This window comes from Macaca fascicularis, chromosome 8 (assembly GCF_037993035.2).
Source record: "Macaca fascicularis isolate 582-1 chromosome 8, T2T-MFA8v1.1".
In the NCBI taxonomy this organism is placed as follows: domain Eukaryota; kingdom Metazoa; phylum Chordata; class Mammalia; order Primates; family Cercopithecidae; genus Macaca; species Macaca fascicularis.
The window spans coordinates 26,515,029-26,531,213 of NC_088382.1; the positions used below are offsets into that span (position 1 = coordinate 26,515,029).

The following is a 16,185-nucleotide window of genomic DNA, read 5'->3' on the forward strand; positions in this document are numbered from 1 at the left end:
AGTCAGGATAAGCTTCGCATTCATTCCTTCAAACTGGAACATCTTCTCTTCTTCTCCCTCCAAAGAACCAAAGCCTTCCCACTCTTTAAGGCGCAAATCCATCTTATCCATTCATTCATTTAACAAAACGCAGTCTCTGCCCTCCCTGGGCCTTGCTGGGCTTCCTCCTTACACCCCAAGCCCAGCAGCTTTGAATAATGACAGCTATGGGCATCATTTATTAAATACCAATTAATTGCAGGCTAGGTTTCATTCAGAAAACTTTACATCCACTCCATTATTTAATCCCCATGGCAGCTTTCAAGATGGTTCATGGTCCACCCGTTTAGAGGTAAAAACATGATAAATCTTCGCAAGCTTTTGGAAGTTACCCAAGTTCACACAGCCAAGAAGTAGGTAAACAAGTATGCAAATCGAGTTCTGACTCCAAACCTGTGCTCCAGGCTCATAATGACCACTGGTCTCTGAGCAGTCCTCATCTCATGCCTGTGTCCAATACATTGGTTGGTACTGAGAGTGACTCACCCAGGGCAGGGCCTGGGGCCCAGAATTCTGGGTGTCCCCTTCAACCAGCTGAAGGGGGCTGGTGCTGTGCACATTGCAAGCCCAGCGCCCCATGTCGAGGGGCAGTGAGTCAGACTGGATTGTGTACGTGAGGGGAGAGCTGGGATCCCGGCATTCTTGTCTTCAGGCCAGCGGGCGGAGGCAGGAAAACCCTCTGGGGCACACATTCGATGCTCACACTAGCTAACCAGCTCACAGAGACTTAGTTAGACGTCTCAGAAAACACACACACACACTTCACTGCTGTGGAATCCCTTCCATGACCACAAGTGTTAGGATATTTTTTGCCCCAGGAGTTCAGTCCCAAAAGTGAAGAGAAAGTTTGAAATATTAAAATATATACACTTTTTTTTTTCTTGTTTTAAATGAAAGGCACTCTAGACTTGCTAGTTTAAAATTCAGCTCCAAATGCCAGAAGCCGGTCAAGCACCCTGCACATATTAAAATTCAAGCTAAAACCTGATGCTGTCCCTCTTGCCAGAGACAACAGTACACCCAGGCCTCCAGAAAGCTTCCCTCCAAGAGACACACAGACACTCCGGGAAGTGTGGTCCTCAGAGCTCATCACATCCTCCAGCAGGGCCTGAGGCTCTGGGAGTGATTTGCATCCGCTCCCAGAAGGGAAACCCAAGGCACAGCCAGGCAAGGGACTTGTCACTTCAGCTGGAGAGGAAGGGAGCTCTGGGCTCTGACTCTCATGTTTATGCCTGAATGACATTTAACATTTGCAGCATCTGTTCATGACTTGCCAATTCCAGGATGCGATAGTCTGGGTCTGTCGCCAGTGAGGAAAAGTCACCCATTTTGAAAGTCTAGCTGGAAGTTGCATCAGGGAAAGGTACAAGGAGAAGCAAGTCAAGCAAGCCAGACTACGTGAATCCACATCACAGTTGCCCTAAACTCTCAGCACTAGGCACGTTGGCAAGGCTGGGTCTTAGCTCAGCAGTCATTCTCCTTCCCTCTGTTCTAGAAGTCATAATTTAATATCAGCCCAGGCTTTCTGACCTGAGAGCTCATCCTGGGGGTGAGGAGGGGTGGGAGGATAATGCTGGGAAGACATAACATCATGCCAACATCTCAACGAGAATGCATGAGTGTCAACTCTAGCCATCCTCTAACTCACCTCGCATGCAGCCTGCCACAACCACCAGCAAGTTCCTGCATCTTCCTCTCAGAGCCTGCAGCTTTCTTACTTTGGCTATCTAAAAACAAAACAGGGCCGGGCGTGGTGACTCACACCTCTAATCCCAGCACTTTGGGAGGCTGAGGTGAGCAGATCACTGGAGATCAGGAGTTCAAGACCAGCCTGGGCAACATGGTGAGACCCCATCTCTACTAAAACAAACAAACAACACAAAAAATAGCCGGTCATGGTGGTGCATGCCTGTAATCCCAGCAACTCAGGAGGCTGAGGCAGGAGAATCACTTGAATTCGGGAGGTGGGGGTTGCAGTGAGCCTAGATTGTGCCACTATACTCCCAGCTGAGGTGACTCAGTTGAGCAAGACTCTATCTCAAAAATAAATAAATAGATGGGGCATGGTGGCTCACGCCTGTGATCCCAGTACTTTGGGAGGCCGAGGTGAATGGATCATTTGAGGTCAGGACCAGTCTGACCAACATGGTGAAACCTCATCTCTACTAAAAATACCAAAAAAAAAAAAAAATTAGCTGGGCATCTGTAATCCCAGCTACTTGGGAGGCTGAGGCAGAAGAATCACTTAAACCCGGGAGGCGGAGTTGGCAGTGAGCTGAGATTGCGCCACTGCACTCCAGCCTGGGTGAAAGACCAAGACTCCGTTTCAAAAAAATATAAATAAATAAATAAATAATAAAAACAAAACAGGCTGGGTGTGGTGGCTCACACCTATCATCCTCATGCTTTGAGAAGTTGAGGCAGGAGGATGGCTTGAGGCCAGAAGTCCAAGACCAGCCTAGGCAACAGAATGAGACCTCATTTCTAAAATAAAAAAGTTAAAAAATTAGCTGGGCACCAGCAATCCCATTACTGCGTGTATTCCCAAAGGATTATAAATCATGCTACTATAAAGACACATGCACACATATGTTTATTGCAGCACTATTCACAATAGCAAAGACTTGGAACCAACCCAAATGTCCATCAATGATAGACTGGATTAAGAAAATATATACATATACACCGTGGAATACTATGCAGCCATAAAAAAGGACAAGTTCATGTCCTTAGCAGGGCCATGGATGAAGCTGGAAACCATCATTCTGAGCAAACTATCACAAGGACAGAAAACCAAACATCGCATGTTCTCACTCATAGGTGGGAATTAAACAATGAGAACACTTGGACACAGGGTGGGGAACATCACACACCGGGGCCTGTCGTGGGGTTGGGGGAGGGATAGCATTGGGAGAAATGCCTAATGTAAATGGCGGGTTGATGGGTGCAGTGGGCCAGCATGGCACAGGTATACCTATGTAACGAGCCTGCATGTTCTGCACATGTACCCTAGAATTTAAAGTATAATAATAATGAAAAAAAATTAGCTGGGCACGGTGGTACCTGCCCATAGTCCTAGCTCCCAGGAGGCTGAGGTGGGAGAATCACTTGAACCCAGGAGTTTGAGGCTGCAGTGAGCCAGTATTGTGCCACTGTACTCCAGCCTGGGCAACAGAGCGAGATCTCCTCTAAGAAACAAAACAAAACAGGGGCCTCCCAGATACAGACCCATGTCCCAACTACCAGCTTGACACTTTCCTCAGCATCTGAAATCAAACACATTCAAGATGCCTTCACCTCTTCCTCTTTTCATCGAGTCACCGAGGGATGCACCTGCCTCCAGCTTTGCAGACCTTTGTGACCGTCTCTCTTCCTCACTCATGCGCCCATTCAGCCCAAGCAAGACCTTCTCTTTGCCCTTCTATTAGCTTGCCATTCTCACTCCCAATTCCCAGTCAGCTGTGCAAGGGGAATTGTGGGAGCATAAGAAAGGGCGTGATAATGCTGTCATCTCACCTAGGCCCACACTGTCTCCTGGCCCCTGGTTTCTTCTCCCATCCGTTCATCCTCTTTGACCACAGTGCATTCAAGGGTCTTGCTCAGATCTTCCTGGTGGCACCCCCGCGTTAGGCCCAAACCACACCCTGCCATTCTCTATCCCTTCTTTTTACCTATCAGAATCCTGCCAACCCTCAGGGAAATTGTTAATCATTTGCTCATTCAAAAATATTTGTCCAGTGCTACCATGTCCCAAGTGCTGTGTGAGACTCTGAAAGGATAGGCACGGTCCTCACTGTCATGAGGTCCATGATCTAGAGGAGGAGAGGCAGTACCAGCATCTCTGTGAAGCCCCCTCCCCTGCCCCCAAATAGCACATCCACACGTTTCATTTCTTCTTTATTCCTCCAGCACTGGCATCTGGTGACTCATGAGTTCTTGGCTTATGCTGACTATCTTGTACTAGTATTTACTTTTCCGCATCCTTTTGCCACTCAATTGGACTGTGAATTCCCTAAGGGCAAAATTGTGCCTTATTCATTTTTGTATTACCCACACAGTAAGAAATTATTACTGGTTCCTTCCAACCATGTCTGAGGACTCACTATAGCCAGACACAGAGTAGGTCCTCAAACATGTTTGGAAGGAACCAGTAATGATTTTTTCAAAATCCAACAACAGGAGTTTAGCTTAGCTAGACATGCTGTGCGCCCAAGTTCAACATTTTAATAAAGACTTTTTCTATTCTTTGTTTAATGCAAAATAAACAGCTACGTAGTCCTCCCCTCTCTTCCTAACATAAGCATGACTTGTGTGACTTAAGGACAGGAGAACATCTGTGCTTTGTCCAGGCATCCTTTTGTCACCTGAGCTCCCTAACACCCTCTCCCCTTTTCCCTTGAGATCTGACACCAATAGTTACTGAACTGAATTAAAAGCCGTCTGATCCTCAGCACACAGTTAGATGGCTTGGCTAAGTGGGTATTATCTGTACACAGTATGAGGCATGCTGTATTCCAGGAGTCTGGCTATGTTGTAATTATCCCTTTTTGATGATCCAATCAGAAACTCTTAGTTTAACGGGCTTCTGGGGGGCTGAGTGCAGTGGCGCATGCCTGTAATCCCAACACTTTGGGAGGCCGAGGCGGGTGGTTCACCTGAGGTCAGGAGTTTCAGACCAGCCTGGCCAACGTGGGGCTCTACTAAAAATACAAAAATTAGCCAGGCGTGGTGGCACGCACCTGTAATCCCAGTTACTCAGGAGGCTGAGGCAGGAGAATCACTTGAACCCAGGAGGCAGAGGTTGCAGTGAGCCGAGGTCACGCCATTGCACTCCAGCCTGGGCGACAAGAGCGAAACTCCAACTCAACAAAAAATAAGCTGCTGGTAACGTTCTTTAGCCTGTGACTTCTTGATGGAAGAAAGTGGGAGAGGAAAGGCATTTCAACAATTTCTGTTCCTCAGCTCTAGGCGACAGAGGCCAGTGGGGGCAGGGTGGGGGTGGCCTGGAGAGCTGAGGTCATGCTGACACCACCAAAGGAAAGAGCCGGTAGTCTGTTGGGGCCTTCCTCCTGTAAATCAAAAGCTTTGCAACACTGCTGGAAAACTGAATGCTCTGTGTTTCATTTTCCAAGCAGGCAGCCACTTGGGTAGGTAACAGAGGCTGCTTTTTTGGAGAATGGGCAAACCCTGCTGTCGACAGGAAGCCGGTGGGACACCTGCTCCAACAACCAGCCCCTGTGACCCAGCAGTTCCTCCTGTCCTGGTCAGGCCCGACTGCCCACCACACAACCTCATGGTGAATCTGGGGTTCTCTTCACAGCCATCCTCACCATGGTAACACAGTCATGATGCATGAGATTGTTTCTCCACTGCTGGACGGTAAGCTCGGGGTGGGCAAGATGGTCCATTCCATCACTCCCTGTATCCTCATGCCTAGTGTAGGGTCTGGTGCTGAATTGAAATGTATCGAGTGAATGAACGAACAGATCCTTAGCAACAGGCTCCTGGGGATGGGTTGGGGGAATTCCATGGCACTGACACCCAGCATGGCTGAGGTGACTCAAATAAGCCACTTAGGCGCATTGCAGAACCAGGCTGACCGATGCCCACTCTGCCCTAGTCACGTCACCAGACCTCCCTGCAGAGTGGATCTGCCCACGCAGGGCAGGCAGAGGCTTTCTCTGGCCCAGCTCAAGCCCCCACTTCCTCCAGATAGCAACTATCCCACAGGTTTCCTCATTCACCTCTCTCTTCTCCAAACTGCCATGCATTTGAGCACCCAATCACATTCTTCAAAGTTTGAGTACATCCTGTTCATTTATTTATTTCACCTAAAACAAATTATAAGCCTCCTTATTCATGTGTGCTGTCAAATAAATAGAATGTTATGTATTGGTTTATTTCATCTCACAAACAGTTATAATGGTATTTATACTTCTCAAAGCATTGTATCTACAACAGCCGGGTCAGAAACCAGGTTCCCATCTGTTATCCACATACACACCCTTCTGCATTTCAGATGTTCAGTCGGGAAAATAGGTCACTCTAGAACTACTTGCTTTGTGTGTCCCTTTTGGTAGCTGGCAAGCCCTGGCTACATACAGGCTCTTAGTAAATAGAATCGTGGAATGTGAGGGCTGGACAGGATCTTTTTTATTCTTTTTTTTTTTTTGAGATGGAGTCTCCCTTTGTCGCCCAGGCTGGAGTGCAGTGGTGCAATGTTAGCTTAGTACAACCTCCACCTCCTGGGTTAAAGCGATTCTCGAGTAGCTGGGACTACAGGCACGCGCCACCATGCCCAACTAATTTTTTGTATTTTTAGTAGTGGGTGGGGGGGGTCTCGTCACATTGGCCAGGCTGGTCTCGAACTCCTGACCTCAAGTGATCCACCCATCTTGGCCTCCCAGAGTGCTGGGAATATAGGCATGAGCCACCGTGCCCAGCCCTGGACAGGATGTTATATATCCTCTTGCCCAAGAAGTAGGAGAGACAAAACCCAGGAGAGCTACATCTGATTGTCCAGCCAGACAGTTCAGTAAAACTGAGAGTTCAGAGGCTGTGGGCCTCCACCTTGGCTCCTTCTGCCCTTGCCGAAAAGTCCGGTGCAAACTATCCCCTGGCTACCATTTCTCTTCCTCTTACAGAGAGAGGCCATCCAACTACCCTGTGACCATCCAGGAATGGGGTCTAAATTTAGGCGTGGGGGGACCACTACCTTCTAAACTGCACAGAGGTGAAAATAGGCCCCCTTTTTTCCCCAGACCACCCAGTGCAACCTCTCTGGTGGGAGTCAAGGGAAGGATGAGATTCCTGGCTGGGAAGGTTCAGAATTTTCAGAAGTCCTTCTAGAGACCTTTCCCTTTTAGGCTGAAGCCCTCCACCCTCGGCCGCCCCCAAACAGACAGAGCTGCCGCTGGGAGGGCAATGCTGAAACATTTGGCAGCTGACTGTAACTAATAAAAACCTGGACCCAAGGAATTTAAAAAATTTACAGCAGCCTCAGTCTCTGTGGTTAAGACGAGAAGAAAGGGCTTTTTCAGGTCTCAGCATCCTTCCAGACGAACGCGAGAGAGCAGAGAATAGGGGGACCGGGTTCTCCCCTTGGGTGGAAAGAAATGGCTTTCTCCTCGTTCTGTCCTCACCGTCCCTCTGTTGGCCCCTCCAGACCTCCTGCGCTGCCCACTTTCACAAATGGGAAACTGAGGCTTGGAGGTCACTCAGGGGATAGGCAACACCTACATCTCACAGCCTGGGGATTTTCCAATCAGTTCCGGCAATGGAATTGCTTTTTGCAAAAGAGCCTTTAAAGGATGGGTAAGGAAGAAGGTGGGGTGGGGTGGGGTGGGGTGGGGTGGGGTGGGGTGGGGTAAAGAAAAAAGACCAAAACGTTTCCTGATTAGCGACACACAGCCCAGCCACGAGGCTTCCTGTGAGAGCACATGACAGGGCAACGTGCAGAGCAGCCGGGGAGCAGAGGTTTACTCAGCAGGGCATCTGGATTTGTCATCTTTCCTTATCTAATGCTTTTTCCAACCAGTCTACCCGCCACAGGCAGGAAACAAAGCCTCTCCATTTAAGAGGCTCTGAAATCCTGGGAGGTTTGGTTTGGGCTCTGTTTTCCAGGTTTAAAAGAGATCTGTTCATTTGGAGCCAAGAGTATTTCACATTTGCTTATTTGCTCCTACTTACCTCCTTTTAAGAAAGATTTGAGGATTGACCTAAAACTGATTTTCTTTATATCCAGACAAACTTCTGTTTTGTAGGACAGTATCCAGAGGCCCAAGAAGGGTCAGTCACTGGATATATAGCTGTGAGTTCCAGTCTCCACTGGGACTGGAACCCAGGGGTTCTGCCTTCAATTCTGGAGTCCAAAACTGAGAATATACAATAAGATATGACGGCACAGCCTGTGTCAGAAAAGGGGAAAACTGAGAACCTGCCTGGTTAATTTCCTGGATGAAATGAACCAAGGCTGGGGATTCAGTGGTAGGACTAACCGAGGGCAGCACTTTTAGAGTCTGCAAAGCACTTTTACAGAAATCATCTGATTTTTTTCCCCTACAGAATATTTAAAACTACCTTGTAAATGATGAATGCACAGTACGTCATTCTGATGGAGAAACCATTGCCACTGAACTACAGACCGTCACAGCTGGAAGGGATTGATTTCAACTCGCTCGACACTTGCCCTGTTGTTCTGGATGCTGGTCAAAAGGCAGGTTAGGGTACAAACCTGTGAACTTTCCCTTGGTGGGGTCACTTATGTGAAGAAGGTGTGATTTTTTTTTCCTCCTCTAGAGGGGAATTTACAATCAGGAGCTCCCAAGGATGCTGCAAGCAGCTGTAGGAGTCCAGGGAAGCACAGTTTGCTCATTAAGTGAAATTCCATCAGCCAGCCTCCAGGGCTCAGTGACTCATGCCTCTGGCATTCCAGAGTAGGATGAACTTGGTCTAGACTGATGCAGTTTTCTTCCATTCTCTGCTTTGGGAATTCCAGTGCACTCTGGAGGAAGCATGGGTTGTGAGGGTCATCTGTAATGATCTGTGACCTGTCCCCAATCTCCAGGGGTTAATGAGGGTGAATGTTACAGAGCCCAGCCCACGCCCCTGCAGAGTAGGCATGGGAAGGGACGCGGAGGCCCTCATCACATTCTTTAGCCCAGTGGTCTACGACTGGGGTCGCAAAACACAGAGAAATCATTCACTGACATTTCGTTCCTGGCCACTTTTCAATTTGCCCCTTCCAAACTGGGGGAATTCGAAGGAGGGCTTTAACTCTCACACTTTGATATGAAGAGTGAAAAGTCTGTACCTGGTTTCACGGTCAAGGCCATTAGGGGCTGCAGAAAAGGCAAACAGAGAACCCAAGCACACAATACACATGCTGGTTGGCATCCCTTCTCTCTCTATGTTCTCACACACACATGATGCCAATTTACACATGGTACGCAGTGTCAATATCCAGCTAGGCACACACTATGTGGGATGAGTGCATTTTCCCAGACACTGAGTAACAGGGTCTTGAAACTTGGCAATCACTTAATCCCACTTCCCTCCCCATGTAGGCAATCTGACCACAATATTCCTGGCAGGTGTTGTCCAGTTCATGCTTGAATTCCTCCACCGACAAGGAGCTCACTGTCAGGCCTCCGAGCCCAAGCCAAGCCATTGCATCCCCTGTGACTTGCACGTATAAGCTCAGATGGCCTGAAGTAACTGAAGAATCACAAAAGAAGTACAAATGCCCTGCCCCGCCTTAACTGATGACATTCTACCACAAAAGAAGTGAAAATGACCGGTCCCTGCCTTAAGCGATGACATTACCTTGTGAAAGTCCTTTTCCTGGCTCATCCTGGCTCAAAAAGCTCCCCCATTGAGCACCTTGTAACCCCCACTCCTGCCCACCAGAGAACAACCCCCCTTTGACTGTAATTTTCCTTTACCTACCCAAATCCTATAAAACGGCCCCACCCTTATCTCCCTTCGCTGACTCTCTTTTCGGACTCAGCCCACCTGCACCCAGGTGAAATAAACAGCCATGTTGCTCACACAAAGCCTGTTTGGTGGTCTCTTCACACGGATGCGCATGACACTCACCACTAACTTTGGGTAGAGCTACCTACTGTGGGGCTTCCAGTGAGCCTAAGATCTATCTCCCATCATGCTCCCCTCCGCTTTGGCTCTGGGAGTTGGAATATATTCTTTTTTTTTTTGAGACAGAGTTTTGCTCTTGTTGCCCAGGCTGGAGTGCAATGGCACCATGTCGGCTCATTGCAACCTCCCCCTCCCCGGGTTCAACCTCAGCCTCCCAAGTAGCTGGGATTACAGGCGCCCGCCACCACGCCCAGCTAATTTTGTATTTTCAGTAGAGACGGGGTTTCACCATGTTGGCCAGGTTGGTCTTGAACTCCTGACCTCACATGATTTGTCTGCCTCGGCCTCCCAAAGTGCTGGGATTACAAGCATGAGCCACTGCATCCGGCTGGGAGTTGGAATACATTCTAAACATTCTTCTGCATGGTAGTAGTTCAAGTATTTGAAAAGAACCATCTCCCCCCATATCTCTTTTCTTGACAAAAAACTTCAGTTCCTCGTGATATGGTTTCCAGATTTGTCTCCATCCTGCTGGCCTTTTCCCTGGTGACCTGGTTAAGATCTGGATCCAGAACTGAACCCTGCAGTTAGCGACTGGTCCAAAAGGCAAAGAGCTTAGGGAAATAATTCTTCTATCTGTAAAGTAGTTGACATTAACTTTTTTTTTTTTTTTTTCAGCAGCCCTACCACACTCTTGGCTGATACCGAGCTTTTTGTCAACCACTGCTGCCTCAGAGATTTGTTCTTTTTTTTTTTTTTTTTGAGATAGGGTCTCGCTCTGTCACCCAGGCTGGAATGCAGTGGCACCATCATTGCTCACTGCAGCCTCTACCTCCTAGGGTCAAACAATCCTTCCACCTCAGCCTCCCAGGTAGCTGGGACCACAGGCGCATGCTACCATGTCAGGTTAATTTTTTTAATTTGGTAGAGACGCGGTCTCGCCATATTGCCCAGGCTGGTCTCAAACTCCTGGGCTCAAGCAATCTGACCACCTCTGCCACCCAAAGTGCTGGGATTACAGGTGTGAGCCACCACAACACGCCTTTTTTTTTTTTTTTTTTTTTGAGACGGAGTCTCGCTCTGTCGCCCAGGCTGGAGTGCAGTGGCCGGATCTCAGCTCACTGCAAGCTCCACCTCCTGGGTTTATGCCATTCTCCTGCCTCAGCCTCCCAAGTAGCTGGGACTACAGGCGCCCGCCACCTTGCCCAGCTAGTTTTTTGTATTTTTTTAGTAGAGACGGGGTTTCACCATGTTAGCCAGGATGGTCTCGATCTCCTGACCTCGTGATCTGCCTGTCTCGGCCTCCCAAAGTGATGGGATTACAGGCTTGAGCCACTGCGCCCGGCCCAAAAGACGCCTTTTTTTAAAAAAAAAAGATCAATGATTTTTTAGTTACTCTCCCTAAAGTCTGCACTCCTGGGACTTTTTTTCCCCCATGGACTTTGATATAGACCCTTCTATTCATCCCTAGTATGTTACAGCTTGGGCCCATTATTTCAACCTACAACAGTTTTTCTGAAAGTTCATTCCATAATTTTATACTCCAGCAATCTCTCCTAGTTTTGTATCTCCCATAGATTTTATCAGTATTCCTTTTAATTTCCATGAACATTCCTGATACATGATGGGGAGGCCGGAGCAGAGCCCTAGCGCTCGCCATCAGAGACCATCCACTCTGTTTACACAAATTAGTCAGCAGTTTACCCTGGGTATCATTAGTCAGTGTGTTCATGACCTCACCCAACTGCATGTCCACCAAAGCTATGTCTCTTCTTCTTATCCACAAAAATTTAATAGCAGGCATTTCTTTAGCTGAGAGGAATGATCCTATGACTTCAGCTACCAACACAGGCCATTCCAGAAGGTATTTTGGAGAAATGTCTCAGCATCCCATAAATATCCCGTGTAGGTGGTCCAGGCAGTTCTCCACTCATCAGGCCAGCACTGCCAGTAAGCATGAGCCTCAGCCACAAAGCCCTGGATGCAAGAACCTTCTGGCAACTCACGGAGGTTCTCCCCAGACATCCTGAAGTCTAGGCCCTTTCATGACCTACTTTCAGTGGCTACCAAAGGGAAGAAGTTGCAGGGGACTGGTCATCAATGAAAGTTCCCTCAGTCTCTGTGGTTGGGCCAGAAAGCTTCCCCCTGGCTTGTGGGCACCAGCCTGATCTATCTGACAGCAAAAGGGAGGCCTTCTAGGAAAATGCAGAGTGTGTAAGGCTGTGGATGTCACCTGGCTCTTTAAGCCAGACGTCTCCATAGGTTGCCTCTGTGGGTTTCCGGAGATTCGTTAGGGTCCATGCTCCTTGCCTTGGAAGGATCCCCAGCTTTCTCCAAGGTGTACATCTTGTCTTATAGGTTCTAAGGGCTGGAGGACAAGGGCCATGTTTTCTTTCTCTACTGGTATCCCAAACCAGCAGGTACCCAACAAATGCACTGAAGAAAGGTAGGGGCTAAGCTTTCCCATCATGGAATCTCAGCCCTTCCAGAATAAGAAAGTTGTCTCCAACATATTTTTTTTTCAGTCTTTTTTTTTTTTTTTTTTTTTTTTGAGATGGAGTCTTGCTGTTGTCGGCTCAGGCTGGAGTGCAATGGTGCGATCTCGGCTCACTACAACCTCCACCTCCCAGGTTCCAGCAATTCTCCTGCCTCAGCCTCCTGAGTAGCTGAGATTATAGGCACCTGCCACCATGCCTGGCTAATTTTTGTATTTTTAGTAGAGATGGGATTTTACCATGTTAGCCAGGCTGGTCTCGAACTCCTGACCTCAGGTGATCCACCCGCCTTGGCCTCCCAAAATGCTGGGATTACAGGCATGAGCCACCACACCCGGCCATTTTCAGTCTTTTCTATGTTTATTCCACCCCATGAAAATTCTTCTTTTGATATGACCCATCTTATTTCGCCCTGGAATTGCTAAGCATTGGAACTGGCACTTAGTAGGTATTCAACAAACATTTATCTAATGAAGTGCCACTCAGAGTCCTTTTTCCAAAATCTTTTTTTTTCTAATGCCAGATGAACCTTCTCATTTTCTCGACACAAAGCTCACTGATGTTTTGGCCTGTCCTTTTTTTTTTTTTTTTTTTTTAATTCAAGTCATCAATGACTTTCTTATGCCAAGAAGCCTGGGTCTTCACTGGACACTCCAGGTAGATTAACCTGAGGTTCTAGGTTGAACAGAGGCCTATCCAAGATGTTACAAATCAGCTCATGGTCTGATTAGGCAGGACAAGCTGTGAAGAAATTATTTGCTTCCATGTGCTTCTCATTGCTGTTTAGCTTATATTTTATCCTGGGAGATTCTCCACCTAAGGGGATAACAATTTCTGGCTTGCATTTCTGGGGAGAAGAAAATTTGGAAGTTGGAGACATTGTTCCCATTAGGTACCTAGAATTTATCTGTTGGATACAATGATGCATAAGATATAGCCCCTGCCCTCTGGGAGCTTCCAATCTCATGAGAGAGATAAGATACACATAAGTGGGGGCCAATTATTGCTCATGAGGTTATAAGGAATGGAGATGGAAAATTTTGTGAAACTGGGTTGGATGAGCCCAACTGTCAGATCATAAACTTCATGGTAAAGAAAGCAAAGCTGTCATTAGTGACTGGAAGACTGAAGAAAGTACATCAACTCCATCACAATCTCTCCAGTTATCTTCAATAAAATAGCAGCATTTGACAGGTGTCGACCAGAAGCAGCCTCCTCCACAGCTGACAGAAGCCTGGAAATCCTTTTCCATGCTATACTACAGGGCTGGACAAATTCCCAGCACACTTGGGAACATATATGGAGAGAGAAGGACTGTGTGAGCCGTGACAGTAAAGGCCACAGTCTTGGGAGAACTTCCTCTGGAGCCCAAGTAGGGCAATTTCAAGTCACCTTTCTTCTGCATTAGTGCTGGGGTCAGTTGGAGGCTGAAGCACAGCGAAGGTTCCTTGACCTGGATTTGGGGCAGATCCCACAATTCCTTGGAGGTGGCATCCAACATGTTCCTTGAGGACAGGAGTGTTAGCTGCCAACTCCTCCTGCCCTAATTCCCACATATGTTGCAAATAAGAGTCATGTAATAAATGTTTGTTAATTTAATTGTTTCGGTAAAGAATTTGCTGGAAAGCTAACCCTGAAATTTAGCCATAAATGTAGACTTTCAAATGCTGAAATGATCAGTCTGGCAACATCAGAATCATCTGGGGCTGCTTAAAGAAAAATAAACTGGTCCCATAGCAGGAGATTTTGAGCCAGCAGGTCAGTGGGAGGCCCCAGTACCTCCATTTTTTTTGTTTGTTTGTTTGAGACGGAGTCTCACTCTGTCGCCCAGGCCAGAGTGCAGTGGCGTGATCTCGGCTCACTGCAAGCTCCGCCTCCCGGGTTCATGCCATTCTCCTGCTTCAGCCTCCTGAGTAGCTGGGACTAAAGGCACCCGCCACCACGCCCAGCTAATTTGTGTGTGTGTGTGTGCGCGTGTTTAGTAGAGACGGGGTTTCACCGTGTTAGCCAGGATGGTCTTAATGTCCTGACCTCGTGATCCGCCCGCCTCAGCCTCCCAAAGTGCTGGGATTACAGGCGTAAGCCACTGCGCCCAGCCCAGTACCTGCATTTTTAAAGTGATTCCAGGCCGGGAGCGGTGGCTCACACCTGTAATCCCAGCACTTTGGGAGGCCGAGGTGGGTGGATCACGAGGTCAAGAGATTGAGACCATCCTGGCCAACATGGTGAAACCCTATCTCTACTAAAAATACAAAAAAATAGCCCGGTGTGGTGGTGGGCGCCTGTAGTCCTAGCTACTTGGGAGGCTGAGGCAGGAGAATAGCGTGAATCCGGGAGGCAGAGCTTGCAGTGAGCCGAGATCGCCCCACTGCACTCCTGCCTGGGCGACAGAGCGAGACTACATGTCAAAAAAAAAAAAGATTAATTAATTAAAAAAAGTGATTCCAATCCTCAGCTACATTGGCCAGTGGTAGCCAGCTTTCAAGATGGCCCCAGCAACCCTACCTGGTGTCTCACGTTTGTGTAATCTCCTCCCACTCTCTACCAGGGTTAGTCTGTGTGATCCATAGAATACAGTGAAATGATGGCCTATCACTTCCAAGGTTAAGTTATGAAACATGACTTCCATCCTGTGCTCTTTCTCTCACTCTCCTTTGCCTCACTCACTGTGAGGGAAGATGACCACCATGTCCTGAGGCCACTCAGGCAGCCTACCAAGAGGCCACATAGAGAGGAACAGAGGGCTGCAGTCTACAGCTAGCAAGGAACCACAGCCTGCCAACAACCATACCAGCCTGTGTGGGAGGGGACCTTCCAGCCCCCACTGATAGCCTGCGTGCAATTCCATGACAGACCCTGAGCAGAATCAAGAAGCTAAGCCGCTCCTCAATTCCTGACTCTCAGAAACCGTGTGAGATAATAAAGATTCATTGTTTTCAGCTGCAAAATCTGGGGGCAATTTGTTATGCAGCAATTGATAACTAATACATTTTCCTACCCAAAGGGCAAGCTCCTGAATATGGCACAGGAGGTGTTTCATGCCCGTCTTTCCAGCTTCAGTTAACTCTACTCCCAGATGCACTCTCCCTGAGATCATGCTCCCTGAGATCAGCCTTCCCACCTCTGTGCCTCTGTCCATGCTGTTCTTTGTGCCTGGAAATGCCCTTTCCCCATGGATGGGATTCCCTTCTCCACAAATCCTTCCCTAAACTGCCCTTGCATCTAATCCCATTGGGTTAGGTACCCTCCTTCCTGCTCACACACACTTCTTGAAATCAATACACAAAAAGCGAGTCACATGGAAGAAGAAAAATGTTTGCATGACGGAGACATCAAAAGCACATGACTTGCCTCTATCTGGTTGATCAACGAATTGTCAAATTTGAACCCAGGAATCCTTTTGTCGCTGCACACCACACCGACGTCCTCCGTGTGCTTGCAGTCGGTGACGCCCCAGCCATTGGAGGTGCATGCTGCAAGGGTCGCCTCATTGCCAGTACAGTGGAGATTGTCCAACCAGATGGGCCCTGAAGGAAGCAGAGAGGAGAGAAACCAAGAGATGCGTCAATGCAGGTCTGAGTCTTTGAGGGACACCAGTGTCTTACATGGAAAGAGAATTTTTCTCTAATTTTGGCAGCTGTGTGTGGCCATCAATTAATTTTTATTATATTAAGATACTGCACGTAGCTCAAGACCACCTGGATTCCCACACCACAGTAAGCAGCTGATGTGATTTGGGGATGTGGTAGGTTGAACATGATTAGGATAGAAATTAGATTTAAGCCCAGAGGTCACATGAGATAGTGGAAAGAGTGGGGCTTTGGGTACCAAGCCGGGTTTGAGCTCTCGTTCAGCCAGGGTCAAGGGCCCTTTTTCTTATCAGTAAAGTGGGACTAACAATGACACTTCAGCTGCACAGCTGTGTGCAGATCAGAGATACTACGAAGCATGTGCCTAGTCCATTGCTGGCCATAGTTACTAAAAAATAGTGATGATGATGATGTTTTAGTGGCACTGACTATGGCACAAGCCAGTCTCACCTTCTATCTGTAGCAGA

The 16,185-nt window shown here is 48.0% G+C and overlaps 1 protein-coding gene across 1 annotated transcript in view; it reads right to left on the bottom strand.

The window, feature by feature from the left end:
* Positions 1–16,185, bottom strand: part of LOXL2 (lysyl oxidase like 2) — a 98,742-nt gene that overhangs the window by 45,445 nt on the left and 37,112 nt on the right. The window contains exon 3 of the mRNA XM_005562843.4: positions 15,480–15,655. Coding sequence (XP_005562900.1) covers positions 15,480–15,655 — 176 coding nt within the window. The remainder of the gene's footprint in view (positions 1–15,479; positions 15,656–16,185) is intronic.